The sequence below is a fragment of the Gallinula chloropus genome (genome assembly GCF_964237585.1).
Source record: "Gallinula chloropus genome assembly, chromosome: 11".
In the NCBI taxonomy this organism is placed as follows: Eukaryota; Metazoa; Chordata; class Aves; order Gruiformes; family Rallidae; genus Gallinula; species Gallinula chloropus.
This window is the reverse complement of record NC_140096.1, coordinates 8,911,283-8,930,245: the sequence shown is the minus strand read 5'-3', so window position 1 is coordinate 8,930,245 and position 18,963 is coordinate 8,911,283. Positions and strand designations below refer to the sequence as shown.

At 52.4% G+C, this 18,963-nt stretch overlaps 1 protein-coding gene across 1 annotated transcript; it reads right to left on the bottom strand.

The window, feature by feature from the left end:
• Positions 1-263: 263 nt before the first annotated feature.
• LOC311195622 (G-protein coupled receptor 83-like) lies at positions 264-5,583 on the bottom strand (the record flags this gene model as incomplete). The annotated part of the gene is made up of 4 exons (XM_084269035.1): positions 264-888; positions 1,425-1,558; positions 3,415-3,540; positions 5,206-5,583. The coding sequence occupies 4 exons, from the start codon at positions 5,581-5,583 to the stop codon at positions 264-266; spliced, it is 1,263 nt and encodes a 420-aa protein (XP_084125161.1).
• Between the last annotated feature and the right edge of the window lie 13,380 nt (positions 5,584-18,963).

The window sequence follows — 18,963 nt, the reverse complement described above, 5'->3', positions numbered from 1 at the left end:
GAAGGACAGAACTCATTTTTACACCAGTAAAAAAGAAAATGTTATTGAAACTGAAAATAACTTAAACTGTAAAGAAACATCGGTCAACCACATCAAAACAGGGCAAGTTACAGTTTTCTTAGGAAATGACGTGAGACATTGTGGAGGGAGAGGTCAGAGACTTTAGGGAAGCCTGGAATGCATCAACAGAACAGGTACCTACAAGCCTTTATCCCATGGTTTTGCAGTCTGACACAGCACTGCCGGGCCGTCAGACACAGCGTTCAGCTCTCTGCCACAATTGGCTGCACGCTGGAGATGTCAGTCTTGGTAGAGTTGCCCTGGGATGATGCCCTTGTCTTCTGGCAGGTGCTGCCCCTTGTGTAATGGCAGTTCTCAACCCAGGCGTGCCTGAAAGGGGGGGAGATGGCCTGCAGAGCGTGTCCCGGGGCTGTGCTCCGTCGCCGGCACACACACAGCAAGGACTTCAGCTCGGACCTGAAGCTCTCGTTGAGCCAGCAGTAGATGAAGGGGTTGTAGCAGGTGCTGCTCATGGCGAACCAGTGGAAAGCAAAGTAGAGGGCGTTGCTGCTGTGGATGGCTCTGCAGGAGATCAACACCACGTAGCAGTTCAGGGGGAACCAGCACACTGCGAACACGATCACCACCACCATCAGCATCTTCAGCGTCATCTTCTTCTTCCGCTGATGGGCATAGTACTGCTCCATGGTGAGGTCCCCGATGGCGTTTCTCAGCCAGAGCTTCTTGGCCACCATGGTGTATGTGATAGAGATCACCAGCAAGGGCAGGACATACAAGAGAACAAAAGTAGTCAAGTCCAGATACTTCCAGAAAAGATCAGCAGGAGGAGGGAAGCTGGGGAGACAGACCATTCGTATCATTCTGTTCCTGAAGATCAAAGAGAGAAACAGCTGTCAGTGGCACTGCCAGCGGCACGCCGTGCCTGGAGAACCGGCATCTGAGGGTCCCAGTTTCAGCAGAGGTGCAGACAGCAGAACTCATTCCACAATACAGGCCAGTGCTGCTTTCGATCAAGAAGCTTGCTTTACCTTTGACCTTTGGCAAAGATATTAAACACATCTCCAGGAAAAGACGAGAACAATCTTTATTGACATCCGTGCTCCCTAATGAAGAGGAGCACCTCTCTTCTGTGCCTGGTGGAAACTCAGGGCTGAACCCCTGAGCCAAAATCAACTAACAAACAGGCCCAAAAGCCACGCTGGTGATTCTCACTGCCCTTCTGAGAGAGACACACCGCCTGGCCACAAAAGAGGAAGACTTCCTCCTGTCACCATCCTTTCTTTGTCAGCAGCACAGATGGGGAGATGCCTTAGAGCCTGCGGGGCTTTGGTTAAGCTGTGTACTATTAAATAATATTAAATAAATGCAATATTAAATAAATAAATACAGTGCAATTGTCTTACCCAATGTAAAATCTCGTCAGGGTCTGGTAAATGGCATGAGGCAGTGAGAAGCAGCTGGCCATAACCCAGATGACAACGATGCAGATCCCTCCTTTCACCATGGACATTCGTGGCTTCAGAGGATGCATGATGACCTGCGGAGAAGAACCCACCCTGAGGATGTACAGCCCCTTCGTCTGACAGACACAAGCTGCAGGCATCAGAAACGAGCACATCTGGCGTTACCCACGTCCGTGCTGGGCATTCAGTGGACATGCCAGCTGGATTCACAGGGTGCTGGAGACCCCTGGTGAAGGAGCCTTGAGGCACAGTCTCCTTTGTGCTCACGGTTTACCCTGCTCCGTGCTGGCTACGGCACTGTGTGCTGCGCGTGTGTGTGCTGCTGAGGGCAGCTGTGCCATCCAACCACATCTTGGTCACTCAGCCTCACGCTGCCGCTGGAAGAGCTGCAGCAGCTCTCCATCCCTCTGGTGTGAAAGGCAGAGTCCTGGGCTGCAGGGCTGAGGGGCCCAAGGGAAGGGCAGGGGGTCCTGTGAGTACGAAGTGGTGCTGCTGGCCCCGAGCAAAGAACCAGCCTCACCATCGGCTTCACTTTGGGGATCGTGGTGGTTTGGTGTCCGCTGAGCCACACGCACCACGGATGATTATATGAGGCAATGAAAGAACAATTAAAAATCTATTACGTCACCCAAACAATCTCTTGGCTGATGAAGTCTCTGGTATTTTATGCATGTCTTTTCTAGTCTTGTTATAAATATCTACTTAATCAAGCTTCTACAACCACCCTGGAGCAGCTCTCTGCTCCAGTACCTCTCAGCACTAATGATACTTTTACAGGTGAGTGCTGATTCCTTCCATGCTCGGTGACATCTCCGTACTTCTATTTTTACCTCCTTGGGCCACACCAGCTAATCCCTGCTCTGCAGGATTTAATGGCAGGTATTATACCCCCAATTAAACCAACACTTATTGATACATAACTATGTCTTGCAACCATCCCCAAGTCCACTGATTAAAATGAATCATTGCCAAAACACTTCTATTTCAGGAGCTGCAGGGTTGCACATGGAGTGACAGACCCCCAGGCTCTCTGGGGGAAAAACAACAGGAAAGGCTGGTGGATGCTCTGGCTGTCACTATGACACCCGATGGAGCATGTCCCAGATGGTCAGGGTGGAACCTCTTCTAGTTTGGAACTTCACCTAGCCTGTCATTTAGCACCCGGAGCTGCACCAGCCATTTCTGTGACTCCAGCACCACGACTCAAACACAGTCTGCCCCAGCACACACCTTGCGGGGTCCAAGGGTCCAGCACACCAGTGCTCAGCATCTGTCAGCTCCAGCTAAAACTGCACCCTGCATTACACCCCAGGGAAGCCCTTGGGTTTGCACCTGCTACCTGACCAGAGAGGTTCTCCTGGTTGGTATTGGCCAAAAAGGTACTGGAGCAGCAGGGGGAGAATTTCTCACCGGGATCTGGATGGTCTCACTACCTCCAGTCCAGCACCAGTCTGTATGTGGTACCAGGGCAAGCCTGGAAACTGTGAGACTCTTCCTGCACTAACACTGAGATACTGTCACTGACATTCATGCTTTGGGATCTGTCCCCACAACGCTGCCAGGACTGCACAGCCCGGGGAGGCTGAGCTGGGCTGGGACCCCCAGAGATGGTCTGGTCCTGTCCCTGTGCAGAGCAGGGCTGGAGCGGGATGCTCAGGACTACTCCTGGTTGGGCTTTGAGTTTCTCCCAGGGCAGAGACTCTGCAGCCTCCCTGGGCAGCCTGCTCCAGTCTGCCTCAGCCTCTTACCACCTTTGCTGCGAAGAAAAGCACCACAGGTTCCTGTCTGCCACCATGCAAGCCTGAACCCTCCCTCCTCCCCTGATTCCCAGGACAATGCTGGTTTCCCAGTACCAAGAGTCGAGAGAGAAGCAGCTGTGTGCTCAGCCTGTTGTGCTCCAGCCAACCCAGGGGTGATGCGTGTCCTGTACCTGATGGCGATCCAGAGCGATGGCAGCAAGGGTCAGCACAGACACGTGCACGGAGCAGTACTGCACGAACCGGCTCACGTGGCACATCAGCTTCCCAAAAACCCAGGTACTGCTCACAAACCGCACCTGAAGGACAGGGAGAACAGGGTTAAAACATTACCTGAAGAGTGGCATGGTGGGAAGAATGTGCCCATACGGCTTCCCTTTGTTTTGTGGGTGCATTAGACTGGGTTTACTGGGGAGACGGTGACTGTGGAGAGGTGAGACTTATCCTGCTGAGGAAACAGAAGTACCTGAGCCTGCTGGGAAAGGCAGAGGGGTCCCAGCCTGGCTCCCTGACGAGGCTCCTCAGGGAGATCAGGCAGCTCCCCTCCTTTGGAGCAGCTGGACGTTGGGGTCTGTGGATGCTGACAGCTGCCCGGGTTCAAAACTTACTGACATCAGTTAATGAAAGACACGACTACAGAAGTACAAGATAACCCCTCTGAGCTGGGGACTGTGTCTGTGGAGCATCCCTGCCAAGCTGGGTGGGAGGGGGGTTAAAGCCCCTCCAAGGGGGCTGTGCAGGGCAGCCCAGCATTCCTTACACATTCCCACAGAGCTGTTGCTTATTGTGGCTTCTCCACGGAGGAGATTATTCCGAACCACAGCGGTTGCCTCCCTCTCTCATTATTCCTAACTGCACAATATTTATTCCAAATTAATGTAACTCACTCTAGAAGCAGATTAAGCTAATTGGAACTAAAGCACATTTACTACAAAACATCTGTCCGCACAGCATCATTAGTCAAGACCAGCCAATCTGTTTCCAATGAAACTAATTAATTTCCATACAGAGACCGCTCTGGTAGCAATGAGCCCGTCCCTGAACGTGCAGCGAGCGCTGTGTCTCTGGAGAGATGCGAAGCTCCTTCTGAAGAGCCAGCGCGGGGGTTTCATCACTGCTGCTGTTGCTGCCGAGCACACAAGAGGGCATTATCCTTCCCCCGAACTGGTTCCAGGATGCAAACCTCACCGGAGCAAGGCACAGAAGACATCCCACGGAAGAAACAGGATCCACTTCAGAAAGGGTGAATTAAACGGACAACTCGGGAACGGGCGCTGGCAGGCGGAACAGCGCGGGGCAAGGATGGGGCAGCGGGACTGGGCCATGTCGGGATCGGCCGTCCCAGCTTCAGAGTCCTACCCCTGTGTTCTTCACAGACTGTGATGGGGGGCAAGAAATTAATCCCTTTCATTCTTCCCAGCTCATTCCTTCAATGTTTCTTTGCACCTTATGTTATTTAAGGGGCAGCAGCCCCTGTTTGCAGCCCGAGTTAGCAGCGTGCCAGCGGACAGGGCTCAGCAGCTTTCCCCAGGTCACCGTCATGGGGCTGCCCGGCTCCCATCACTGCTGCAGGAAATCAGCAGTTCATCACCAAACTTGTCCCTGCTTCCCTCCCCACAAGGCTGATGGCTTTGCTGTCTGCAGCTTGCCGCTGTCCCGGGGCAAGGAGGAAAGATGTGGGGAGCAATGCCTTCCGAGGGGACCGCGGGGTGGGGGCACGCCTGGCCCTCTGCTCACCCAGCCCTGCCTGCATGCGAGGGGTGTTGGGGAAAGGGGGGGGGGGGGGGGGGGGGAAGAGGGCATGGCTGCAGCTTGTCCCAGAGGCAAAAGGAGAGGGGTGGGATCCAAATGGAAGCTCCCCTGTTGCCCTGCTGCCAGCTGGTACACAGCTGGTACCCCCCTGGCTGTACACAGCTGCCACACAGCCACGCACAGCCACGCACACAGCCCAGGCGGACACTCACCAGCGTGAAGGGGGTGTTCAGGACTGTGATCATCATGTCAGCCACGGCCAGATTGACGATGAAGAGGCTGGTGGCAGAGTGCATCCTCTTGTTCTTGATCACCACGTGGCACACCAGGGTGTTGCCAAAGAGCGAGATGCAGATGATCACGGAGTAGGCGACTATCAGCAGTGCCTTCACCGTCCGGCTCTGTGACTCACCCTCGTACTTGGTCCCACTGTCAAAGTCCCCCAGGTCCTCCAGGTCCAAATCACTGTGGAAGAAGGACTGGTTGGGGAAGCTGTACAGCGCAGAGAAGAAGTTGGTGGCGTTGTGAGTCTCTGGTCTCCAGAAGGGCTTGGAGATGTACTGCAAAGGAAACCACGTGTGCCTGCTCATGGCTCGGGAAGCAAAGGACCTGCACTCTGCACCTGGGCAGGCTTTGCCCTCCGTTCCGGCAGCTCAGGTGCTGAAGGTGGTGGTTGCAGGAGGGGACACACTCACTTGCAGCCCCATGGTTGCAAATGACATCAAAGAATCAATAAAAGGATCCTTCTTGTGCTGGTTACATGAGATCTTTGCCCTGGGGACTCTCCAGCTGCTGTCCTTTTTCAGTCCCATAGGTCCTACGTACAGGAGCTGATTCAGATGCTGGAGTCTCAGAAATCCCCAAACACATTCTCTCTATGCCCAGGAAGAAATCCTAGCGAATATTCCATTTCTGGCACTGTTCTGCTTCTCTCCCACAATTTCCTCCTTGGAAATCTGCCTTACTGGTTTGCCATATAGTCCTTCATCCGTCAAGTCTCTGTTTCCCAGACGTTTTCAGAGCCTGTCAGCATCAGAAAAGCAAGGGCTGCTGTTCCCTTTCCCCTCCATCCTCAAAGTATCTCTGAGCTGTGCACCGCAGCAGCTTTGCTCAGAGACTGAGCGGTCCCTGTGTTCCCTGTGATATATACAGCCTGCTAGATGACACACCGCATCTGAAATAGCCAATAGTGTATCTCTACCTAGTTTCTCCTGAGGTGTATTGCAACCCCACACATAGGCGATGGGTGAGTCTGATGTGCAGATCTAGCAGAGCAGCAAAACACAGAGAGAGAGATGATGAGCCCTGATCTTCCCTGTCTCCTCCTCCTTTGTGCACCTCGACAGCCGCCTGGGGTGAAGCATCTTGACTGATTTGCAGCATCCTTCTGTTGTAGCAGATGGTGAGTGCCCCAGGATTTCTGCCTCTGGAGAGCCCCGAGCTTTGCTCCTGGCACATTCCCCTTTCTCACTGTCCTACACCATGGAAGACCATGTACAAAGTGAAATGCAGCCTGAGAAGGAAAGTCTCAGGGTGCTGCTGGATGTCCAAGGAAAATCCTGCGGCAGCTCACCCTCTGTGTGCTGGGGGAGGGGAGCAGGAGCAAGCAGCAGCAGGGGTGGAAATCCCTTCTCCTTCGCTTCCTTCACAGACTCAGGTGCCTGCGGAGCAGCTTCAGGCTCCAAGCTCAGAAACTCAGAGGCAGGAGCCCTTCTGTGCTGCTGTCCCACTGTGGCCCCCGCCCTGGGCTGGGGGTGTCTGGTGGCACCCAGTGCTGGGTGGGCAGAAGGGGCTGGGGGTCACACAGACCAGAGACAAAAGTGAATGTGTTTGTCATGCACATCTTCAGGGATGTCACAGGCCCCCCACACCTTCCTCAGCACCCCAGACCCCTCTTTGCTGCTGCCTACAGCCCACCCGTACCGGGGGCTGAGCCAGGCACCGGCTGGGTCAGGGTACAGACTGTTTCACCGCTGTCTTCATAGTCTCTGTGGTGTGAGGGACTAATGCGCTCGATGGGGACATGAGATCGCATCATGTACAGCCGCGAAGGTGCAAATAGGATCAGGGGAGGAAATGACATCCCCTTCCCTGCACACATCTCCTGGAGCCACAGGCTGTCAGCCAGGGTGCCAAGGGCTTGGTGGGGATGCCACTGAGTACAAGTGTGTATGTATGTGTGTGCACACACTCACACACACATGCCCTGTCTGACCAGCTCTGGGGATGGTGAGCACCCACCAGCATCCCCGTTGCAGAGGCTTGGACACACAGAGGGCTCCATCCTCAAGCTCCTCTGCTGCCTGGTTACAGGTGCTCATTTGCCAGCACCCCCCCCATTGCTTCTCCAAGCAGCAACCCGAGGCGCAGGCATCAGCTGGTGGCTGGGAAAGGCCCCACGTGCTGAAGGTGTGCTCCCCTCCTGTGACAGGCTCCGTGCAGGACTGATTTACCCTGTCAGAGGTTCAGGCACTTCAGCAATCACACACGGCTCTGCTGCAGCTGTTACCCACTCACAAACACTCCGAGCTGCTCCCAGCTGACTTAGTGTTGGTCACACATAACTCAGGGCATGTGCTGGCTCCTCTAAGTCGAGCCCAGGATGCAGGGGAGAAGTGTCCTGTTCCAGACACGTCTGTTTGGACTGCACATTGTCAGCCCTTGTTTCGATAGAGGATTTTTGGCTCCCTCTGATGCTACCTGAGAACTTTCCATTTTCGTGAGATCATTCAGCATTTTCTTTCTTGGTGGTTTTCATTGTGTCAAAAGAAACATCAAATTGCTGGAGTTTCAATTGAGGAGAAGATTCATGTTCTGAATGTATCTAATGTAGACCAGGTGCTGATCAGACTGGACAAATCAGCACTGTACTGTGAGAATTCAGATCCGGGCTTGGTCAGTGGTCTGGCAAATCTGAATACCAAAGAATCAAAGCACTTTAAAAACAAACCCACCCACCCAAGTAAAAGGAAAGGTGTACACTTGATTGGAGCTTGTTGGATAAAGTGAGGAAAAGTTGGGATTTCTCAGTTAAAGTTTTCCCACACTGTCACCAGGCACCAGCCGCATGCGTCACACCATCAGCATACAGAACCTGTCCCTGGCTTTGCAAGCCTGCCTGGGAACCAGCCTGTGCCTTTGCTGAACTTAACCCCCCACCTCACCAATTGGCAGAGCAGCCGGTGTGGATCTGTAGCCTCACAGGGACCTCTCCCACCCGGGGACGTGACAACGCCAGGTTTGAGCATTTCACAGGTCATCACTCCAGCTCCTTTCGAGATGGTGATCCGCTCCTCCTCACCTGTCTCGCTCCACAGAGTCCTCCACGGCTGGAAACACAGACAGCAGAACTGCTGGACAGGAGCACGGACAGTGCTGCCACTGCTCTGGGAGGCCAAGCCAGTGGTTAGAGATAAGCAGCTGGATTCCTTGGGCTCATGGGAGCTTCCAGGAGCTTCTCCTTCCCACCTGGCAAAGCAAAGTCCCACAGTTCAGCAGCCAGTCCCCTTGTACCGTGCAGAGAAGCGCCCGGGGTCAGGGTGCCCATCCTGCACATTAATCTCATTTTAAATTAATGGCTTCTAGTGATTCATCTTCATCACTGAACGGTACTTAACGATGAGCCAAGTCATGGCAGTAATGGAGATGCTCTCCCCCGGCGGTGTTGCCGCCGTCTCAGGAGCTGTACGTGTTAAAACGCTTCTCACGGTCTGCTCAGGAAACACTTTCATTACCAGAGCATCAGGCTTGTGAAGCTGAACAGAACTGTCCCTGCAGGTTATTGTATTTCATATTTATGAGGCACAGAAGGACCTCATAAGAGAGAAAATACAAGGCCCTGGTGCCAAACACCAGGGGGGAAGAGGTTGTGAGAGCTGCTTGAGAAGAGTGCTGCTCCAGAGCCATTCCTGCTTCCAGACATGTGAAGGAGATGGGGCAGCACCCCACAGAGTCCAGACATGCCTCCTGGAGCATCATCCTCTATCCTCCCAGGCTGAGGTCTGCAGGGGACCGTGCTGCCAGAGGGAGCACACAGATTATGGCAAAGCCTGAACCAAAGTCCTCTGGTGCAATAAATGAGGTTTCTGGCTTAAAATAAAGCTCCCTCTGCCTCCCACATCAGGTGGCTATCTGAATGATTCCTGCTCCCCAGAGCAGCTAACAGTTGGCACTTGGCTGTTTAGATGCAGTTTTGATAAAGAACAGAAGCAGCAAGGGTTATATATCCACCCCAGGTTTTTTTTCTCCCCCTCAAAAGCTGTGTTATAAATAAGAGCTCAGGCAGCCCTTGGAAACCATGACTGGGAGCTGTGGTTTTTCGGTTGGCTGTAGCACGCCAAGGACACTGCATCCCTCTTCACCAGCAACAGTGAACACAGGTGTAGTGACACAGGAAACGTGGGATGAACAGGCACAGGAACCTTGCAGGACACTTCATGGACTCCACGAGACACTTGGTAAATAAACCAGGCTCAGTGATACTGGAGCGAAGGCTCCGGCGGGGGGTTAAATAAAGCGGCTCCGTCACTCAGACAGATGCTGGCAACAAACAATCAGAAGCACGTTTAACCAGGGTGTGTTCTGCACAGACCAGCTCAGTGTCACAGCGATAGAAAAGCGTCTGGGACGGGCAAGGGCAGGTTTGGCTCCTGGGGAGGAAGAGGGATGCTCAGCCTGCAGCACCTGGCAACGCCAGTTCCATCTGCATCCCCCTTCCACCCCGTGAGCCTTGCTCCCCACAGGCTTGTTCCTGTGTCCCCCTGATACCCCAGGGCCCTTGCAGATATAATCCAGCTTTTACAAAGTGTTTCCATGCCTGAGCACAGACATTTAGGCAAAATCATGAAGTTTGCAGCTCTGAAATAACAACAGCTGCTAACATTTAAATTAGACACATTCCCTGACAAGCTCCTTCCCAGTCTGCCTGACAGCAGCAAGATCAGAGGATGAGTTTGGTGCAGATCAGGTTTACTTGGGGAGTCTCATAAGTCTGCAGGTTGATCTTCACACTGTGAACCCATAAATGCCACGGTGCAGCCCGAGAGTGGAAGCCCCTTCTGCCAAGGGCAGCCCCCTGTCTCTTGTCAGGGTGGGTAAATCCAGACCCAAACAGCATCCCCACAGCCACAACCCACAAGTGATTGCACACACCTGCCAAAGTGTCCCAGGGTCCAGTTGATGCCATGCTTAATGACGTGGACACCGAACTAAAGCTCTGCAGTCATTACACCTAAAACCTGAATGAAAGCCAGGACTCAACCATCATCAACACCGGTCTGAAGTTTTAGCTACAGACAATAGATTTCACCCCAATGAATTATAAAAGTAATTTTTTTAAAAGATCTTCTCTTTTTTTCCCCCACAGGAAGCCAATATTTCTCTACACAACCAGAGTTTTTAGCTTCAGTCTCTCAAGCCTGACTGAGTTTCTCCACTGCTGGCTCGCTTGGTCTTGCTACAGACCAGGAGGACACGATGGCTTCAGGGGACACAGCCCTGTGCAGGCAGGAAAGTGGCAGCAGGATAACAGCACGGAGCAGAAAACAGCCACGCAGAGTGGGAAACAAGGGAAATGACCTCGTGACCAGCACGTGGAATTCAGCTTGGAGAGAAGCTCAGCCTGCACAGCATCCCCGACCTTCGCCTGGCCAGCCTGGCCAGCCTCGTCTGCTCCGCAGCATCCTTTTGTCTCTTCTAGCCCAGGCATCTCACGCTGGATCCTTTTGTCTCTCTACTACTCATAGCATCCCTCAAAGGCTCTTGCTCATTCTGGGATTTTAAGCTCTTTCTCTTCCTGCAGATAGTTTGGCACTGCAGGGCTTTAGGCTCTGAAGCATCCATGGATGTTTTTCATAGGATGAAAAACATTTTTTGCATTCATACCCTTCTCTTTTCAGCTGCACTCCATTCAACCCCACTCCAAGAAAAGCAGGATTAGCTAATGCTTTCTTTCCTCTCCTTAGCATGACTGCCACGTCCCCAGCTGCACTCACCAGAATTCCTGCCTTTCAAGAAAAAAATATAGACATTCTGCATCGACCCTTTCCTTCAAAGGCTGGATGCTGCGCTCACATTCCTGAATGACCCAAGAGCCTCCGCATTTCTCCAGCATCCAGGGCCTCAGGGCAGAGCCAGCACAGCTCCTGAGGGTCACCATGGCTCAGCACCCACGCTGGAGATGAGGTCACCGTTGGCAGCTGCCTCCCACCCTCTGTGCTCTGAACAGCCCACCGGCTTTACACCCGCGGCTCTTCCTGTGGTGCTCAGTGTTTGAGGCGCTGTGAGCAGGACAGAACTTGCCAGGATGTCTGGCTCTGGGAGTGCCCTTCTGCCCGGCCCCCGGGGGCAGCCACTGTAAGGGGCTGTTGAGCATCTCCCAGGTAAGTTCTACCACCTGCTGCCCTGTGCCTGGGCATCTCCCTACAGACATGTAAACCAGCTGCAGGAGTCAAAATAAGACCCCCGGCTTCACTTCTGCACCTGATCAGAGGTTTGTGGGTTTAACAGCCTGTTTTCTCCCACTGATCCATCCCAGTGCAGCCCAACCACAGCTGCATCAGCTGCACATAAAAGGAAAAAGATGTTAATATGGTACAAGAATGAGCTGAAAGCTCCCAAAATTGCTTTGTTATGTAAAATGACACAGCTGCTGTCTTCCCTCCACAACATCTCAGCTTTGCTCCTGGGAGCCTGCTGCCCTGCTCAGGGGAAAGCAGCTGGGTCGTGCTCACAGGGAGTCCCAAGCAGCCCCAGAGCCAGTGAAAGACAAACCCCAGAGCCCAGGATGCTTTTACTTGGCTCTGGGTGGTAGGGCTGTAATGCACCAGACCGGCTCTGAGCACCCACAGGAGCTCGGGGCACCACAGAACACCCCAGGATGAATCCTTCACCCACCATGCAGCACATTCAGTAAGCTGTGGGTACCAAAATGCTCACAGGGAAAGGGGCTCACCCAGCCCAGCCCATAACACGGGACGGGACGGGGGTGCAGACCACAAAATCAGTGCCCTGCCCCCGTGGCAGTGCCCCTGAGCCTCAGCACCTGCCCCAGTGCTGCTCATCCTGTGGTTACTGACCCTTGGGCCAGCCACAGCACCAGGCACTTCTGCAGCCTCTCCATCACCTCTATCCACCTCACACCTTTCCCCAGCTCACCACTTTCCCCCTCAAAGCCTTTCTTTTTTAATTCTGAATGACTGGTATTTTAAAGTCCTAGGTGATACTGTAAATTACTGGTGATCACCAGAGTAGAAATGATTGTCTTGTTTTTCTCCCCAGCACCCATGAACGCAGGAATAGTTACTTGGAACTGAGTGAGAGAGGAACAGGCAAGCATCTGTGCTCATCTGCTTCCCTGCGATGTGATCTGCAATAGAGACTGGGGGAAAAATAAGAGAAAGAACTATCACAGACTCCCTTGTACCTCATCCAGCTAAAATAAGGAAGGGACAAGAAGATCTTCATGTTGTGTTCCCTGTGAATCAGAAGGAAGACAGCTCAGCAAGTCCCATTAGCAGGCTCCCAACTATTCACTGTCCTGGAAGTAACTAATGTAACCACAAAGGTGAAAGCGTTCTGAACAGCAGATAAGCCATTCCTCTTCTTCATCAGGCTGCTTTAAAAGGCTGAGCATTGAGTCAGTGAAAAGAGGAGCCCACGGTGCAGAGAAGCTCATGTTAGGGGAAGAGAAAAGTGACCTGAGTCAAACCACCCCCAGGCTTTGCTTTGTGATGCAGCCTGACAAGACCCAGGAAGCATCTGTTAAGATGGTGTCATTCGTTTCTCTAAGAGCAGCCAGGTTCAAACAGGAGTGATGCTGCTGGAGCTGCAGCCATCATCTCAGCCATCATCATAACCAGCTTCCCACAAAGATACAATTGTGTCTAGGAATTGATGAGGCTCCTGCTTGGAAGACACGCTGGAGAGGAGGGAACTGCAGAGGAGAGATACAAAGCTTGAGGTTGTGTTACATCCTTCCTAAGAGCCAGAACTTAAAGAGAATCACAGACAATCTGCATGAGAGTTCCTCAGCGGGAGGTTTCCAACACACTACAGCTTCCTACATTCTTTTTCCTGCTTCTGGTTACTTAAGCAACTCCTCCTCAGGCTGGGCAACTCCAGCACTAACCACACATCTGCAGCTTCTTTGAGGGTTCATTTCCCTTTGCTCACCCGCAGATCAAACAGCAGTCGCAGTCAGCGGGGTGAGGTTTGGGGGAGTCACACAGTCCCCCCTGCAGAGGTTTCTTCCCAGTCATTATTTAATCATTCAGTTTGCAGGTCTGTGAAGACTTTGGAATTGGCACACAAGGGGGTCAGGGGAGGAATGAGAGCAGAGCTGGCTGAGCCATGAGCACTCACCTTCCAGAGAAGCTCCCAGGCTCCAGGTTTCTCCAAGCTCGTGGAAGAGAGAAGAATTCGCTTTCAAACAAACAAAATCCACGTGATTTCACTCCAAAACAAGCCCTGCAGCCCAAGCACTTGAGGAACCACTTGCCATCTAGCAAGGCTTCTTAGATAAAATTGCCAGTTAATTATTCATCTTCACTAACAAGCACCTGGGACTCTGTTTAATGTCTTAGACCCAGAGCAGCTGGGACTGCGCTGAGACAGCACACACAGCAGTCCTGGCAACAGGAAGGAGGATTTGGAAATACAGAGCACTGTGCCCTCAGCACTGCTTGAAGGGGATCTGCAGAGCTGGGCACTGCCAGGAGCTGGGCACCACAGGGATGCTGCCCAGGACCTGGGCACCACGGGGATGCTGTTGGGACCTGGGCACCACGGGGATGCTGCTGGTACCTGAGTGTGCTGCTTTAATGCTCTGCTGCTGCTGGCACCGTGGAGATGGTGAAAAGGGGGATCACCTGGAGGAAGGGGGTTTATCTACTTGCCTCCTGTATCCCTTTCCTTTAGCTCAGGCATCAAATTGGAGCATGAGTCTTGTTTAAACAGTATCCCAGCAGCTCCAAAGGTGCTGACCAAAGACCAAGCCAAAATACAGAGATGCACCTAATTTCACAGAAGCAGCTCAGAGACAAAAAATGTTATTCCTGTCTTTAAGAATGCCATTCATTTCAAAGGGATTGGGATTACTGTCTGTGTTTGCCTAAACCTTCATGAATTTAGTCCCATTTAAGAACAAAAATAATAATCAGTTTGGGAACAGGATGTCTCATGTCACATGCTCAAAGCAGCAGCAGCTCCAGCCCTGGCTGAAGGGCTTTGTGTGCCTGGCCACCAGCACATGTCTGATCTGCACGGAGCTCTTCCCTCCAGAAGGGAATTATGAATTTTTAATTGTAGCCAATCTGAAGCAAAGTAGCCCTGGGTTGCATCCAAATGCCTCCCAAACTGGGCAGAGGGTTCTGCCTGGCAGTTTTTGAAACCCCTTCAGCCAACATAACAGGATAATGCTCCAACAGCCTTGAGAGTCCTGAATGGAAGTGGCTATTAGTGCGAAGTTGTTATTATTATCAGCAGCAGCATCTTAAGTTGCTGAGCCTCAGATGCTGGTACAGAATGTCTCCATAATTAAACATTGGCTCTTTCTGAGTCATATTGGAACATTTGCTGTGAGTCAACATGAAGCAAAACAACAAGCCCTGCAAACAAAGGATGCCTTTTTATCCCATGATCCGTGGTTGTGCCTTGACATGTGTTGGGCAGCACACTTCTGGAGCCAACGCTGAGCAGCTAGAGATGCTGGAAGGTAAGGCAGGAACAGGCATGAGCAGCTGGCCACAGTTTCAAAACACTGAAAAGGTCCCTCTGTGTGGGGGAAAAAGATTCTCAACGAGAGTACTTCTGCATAAACATTTGGTTAAGAGTTTTTTATTTGGTTTAGTACCTTTTTGCTACAGAACAAGCAGGCCAAGAGAAGACACCACCAGCCCTGAGTTTCCAGTCTTGCCCTTGATCAGCCTGTTACTAACGAGCATCTCGGGCAGCAAGGATTTATTTTCTCTGTTTTGGATGCAGTCACCTGCTCTGAGCTGGGACAGGGGGCTCAGGAGGCGTGCTGGTGCCTGAGCTGAACGCTTTGATGGCAGTGACAAACACCTGAGGACTGTCAGCACAAGCCTGGGCGTTCCGATGGTGCATTGGAAAGGTCTGGACAGACCTGCAGACGGAGGTGAGGGAGCCCCGGGCTGGTGCCTTCTGGACCTCTGAAAGACTTCACAACAGCACAGACATCCTCCAGCTCCTAAAGGGCTATAAGGAACGAGGAATTACTCTGACTCCTTTGCAGTCCCTGTGGGCTGGGCTGGCAGAGAGTGAAGTGCAGCTCCCAGCACCTCTGGATGCTTAGGAATGGCAGCGTGTTAACTGCAAGTCAGCTGAAAGCAGGAGCCAGAGTGAATGTGTGCGGCTCCAGGAACTCTCCAAAGCAGCAAGGAACATGCGAGAAAAACGCCCAGTGACCCAGCCTGTGCTGGGACAGACAAAACAGGGGCGGGTGAATGAATGGGGGCTTCATTGACCCAACCTGGATGTACAACTTTCCATTTCAGTAGTAGCTAGGCAGGGGCTGAGAGCTTCACCATCAACAGGCAACAAACTAATCCCTATCAGCAGTCATTTCTGAGCTGTTAGGAGAGGTCCCTTCCCCCCCAAACCCATTTGGGATTAGATCTAACCAGGTTTATTCCTGAAGCCTCCTGTAAACTCTCAAGATCCTTATAGCCCCTTAGGTTGCTAACCATCATTTTAACTAAACTGGTGGCCCTGGGTGTTTCCACTCATTGCAGGATCATAGCTGAGCTGACACACTGGACCCCTTCCCCAACACCCCTCTGCTTCTGTTTGAGCCTTGCCATCTGTCCTCTTAACATGACTGAACACCACAACTTGCCTTGACAGGGATTTATCCCAAGTTTCTCACCGAGGTAAAAGCTGTGGCCCCGATTCCCATTCTGAGCCGTTGCTGACAGCAATGGGATGCTATGATGGATGATCAGCCTTTAGGTGATCTGCTGGCTAATGAAACACTCCAATCAGTGTTATCAAACCTTTGTGCAGCTTCACCCAGGGGAAATCACATCACTCAGTTGTGACACCAGCAGCAACTTCCCTTCAAAGCAATGAAGAAACCTGGTATTTAATCATCTGCAATTTGCAGTTTCATAGTGAAACTTCCAGCCTGTGGGTCCCACTTACTTTGGACAGAGAACAGCATCCTGGGGATGCTGTCATGGAGCTATCATCTGGAATATCAACAGAGATGTGGGAACTGTGACTGCAGCACCCAGAGGTGGCTTATCTCGCACTGGACTGCTCGGGTTGGCAACGCCAAGGGGTCCTGACTGTTCTTCCAGCCTAGCTCCTGAGACCCCTCCAAGCTGGGGATCTCTGAAGACTGTTGAGAGAAAACCAAGAACCATGAGCTCTTCCAACATGAGACCTGTAACTGGGTCTTCAGGCAGAGCATAGATGGGCAGGGTGGTCTTGGGCGGGCACAGAGGCAGCTCTGGTGCTCAGGACAGTTTTGCTCAGAGGACAGCCCTGGTACCTCCCAGAGCTGCCTTGGTTTGGTGCCGGCGGCTGCAGAAGGCACAAACTCCACACGTGGTTGCTGCAGGCTCCATTCCTCACCCAGCCAGTTTGCTACCTCCTCCACCTTGAGTCATTTCCAGATACCATGAGAGACAACTGCATTTCTCCTGCCTTACAGCTTATTCTCCTGGCTAACATTTTTAATGAGACATGCTTTCTCTCCAAGCTTCAGGTGGCAGGAGGGATCAGGGACATCTCCCGAGATGCAGCAAGAGTACAAGATGGGGAAGGATCTGTGTTGGGGCTTCACTGGTACCTATTTTTGGAATAGTTCCAGTTTCACTCTTACCTTGTAAACATGAAATGAGACATTCCTGTAGCATCAGAACATCCTTGCAAACTGAAGGAGTAATTCCCATTTTCCATTGTGAGCACCTTCTGAGAGAATTCACAGGTTGGACACACACCTCCCCTGATTTTCAGAAGCCAGAGTGGAATGCCTGTTTCAGTTCTATTGCAGTCAGGGAACATGCGCTGGCTTTTCTTTGTGAGAGAAAAGGAGATTGCATCTTAAAAGCATGAGATGCCTGGAAAGGTGGAGAACGCTCATCCCTGCTCAGCTCTGCACGGAGCTGCCCGTGTGCGAGCGGGGCAAGACCTCTGTGCAGGACAGATGGCCCACGGCTGGGCTGGCAGAGGGGGAGGAGGCCAGGTGTCAGCTGCAGCCTGCTGACCGGTGTGAGTATTGTGCACACAGGTAAAACATCATTTGTTACTTTGATGACAGTAAGAGAGCACATTCCTCTCCTGTGCTCATCCCACCCACTGCTGGCAGCATCCCACCAGCTCAGCCATCCCTCACACCCCAGCACCCTGTCTGCCCCTCTGCTCCAGGGTGCATCAGGGATGGGGTCCCGTCTCCTCTCCCCTGTCCTTCCCCTGGTTTCAGAATGCAGAGCAAAACCTGTCTGTCAGTAATAACAAGGGCAGCAAGGTTTGTAAAGAGCACCTGCTGAGCAATAGATTTACTTTCCCCAAAATAGGAGCAAACTAACAAGAAAACTGTTTTCCAAGACAGTCTGTCTGAGTTTTAACACCATAAATGCTAATTTCCAGTAATGACTGCTTCATCAATCACATGCCCAGTCCTGTTGGTCTCACAGCTCCAGAAGAGTCTGACTCAAGTCATCAGCTGCATCCGAGACTGATGCTTTGGCAAGCCTGGTGCCGGTGTATCGGGCTGCCCTGGCCCCTGTTCCACAGAGGAATAAGCTGGAGGCCAGATCTAACCTCTGCTCAGCCCCATCCCTGTGACTTGCCGGTCACCCTGCTCTGCCGTGCTTCAGCTCCTTTCCCAGGCAGCACAGACAGACACAGCGCTGGACTCACGCTCACTATGACCTGCTGAGACACCGTTACAGCCCTGCACACATCCACGGGGTGAAGACACGTTACAAAGCTGCGTGTTGAGCCACATGTTATTTATTTCAGAGCCAGAGACTGTGTTACACCTGAGACACAACCAAAGCTTTTGCTCGGGTTAACTGAACATTGACTTTTGTGTTTTGAGAAGGAAAAAACCAAATCAAGCCAGGGCTCTGCAGTTTTAGGTACACATCCAGAAGGCACCCTGCTTCTGGGTCACCCACCTTGCACCCACAGCACGAGTGTAAGGCCCTCTAACACAGGCCCAGCCCCAAGGAGGAGCAAGGACACAACCATCTGCCTGCTGAAGTGCCCCCGCAGTGACTGTGCCTGTTACCAAGCGAGGTGACAGCACTAAGAAAGGGGATTTCATCTCAGCCCTGCTGCACACCCCCAGCTGCGGCCCCGTGGGTGAGCTGCAGGCAGCCTGGCAGAGCCCAGGTAACTGGGGACAGGGAAGCGACCATCTAGGAAACTCCCAAAACGTTTATCAGGCCCAGTTGGGGCTGAGGAAGGATCACAGTAGAACCAGAGGCAAGGCACACTACTGAAGGCACAGGCAATGGGAAACATTAGCTGCCACTTGTGTTTATCCCATCAAACCCCAAGAGACCAGCTCTTCCACAGAGATAAACCTGGTCTGTGCTCTCTCTGGCAGCTCGGATTAAAGGGGGTGCAGTGTCAGGAGGTTAAGTTCCCTACAGCATTTACCTATCTAAAGTGTGTATCACTATGCACCTGTTCCCTCAGCCCAACACAGGAGCTGCTGCCATCCTGCATCCCACCATGGGAGCTGCTGCCATCCTGCATCCCACCCTGAGAGCTGCTGCCATCCCACATGGCCCCGCAGAGCAGCAGCCCTGGGACCCCACTCAGAGCTGGGTGTGAAGCTGCTGCTAAACCCTTAAAGCCCCAGGAAGTTTCTGTGAAATGATCTGTTTTGTCCACAGGTTTCCCTTTTCACATCATTTGATCTACTTTTTCCACAAGCCAGACAGGGGGAACCATAACCAGGCAGGTTCCTGCTCAGTCCTTACTTCTGATGACTT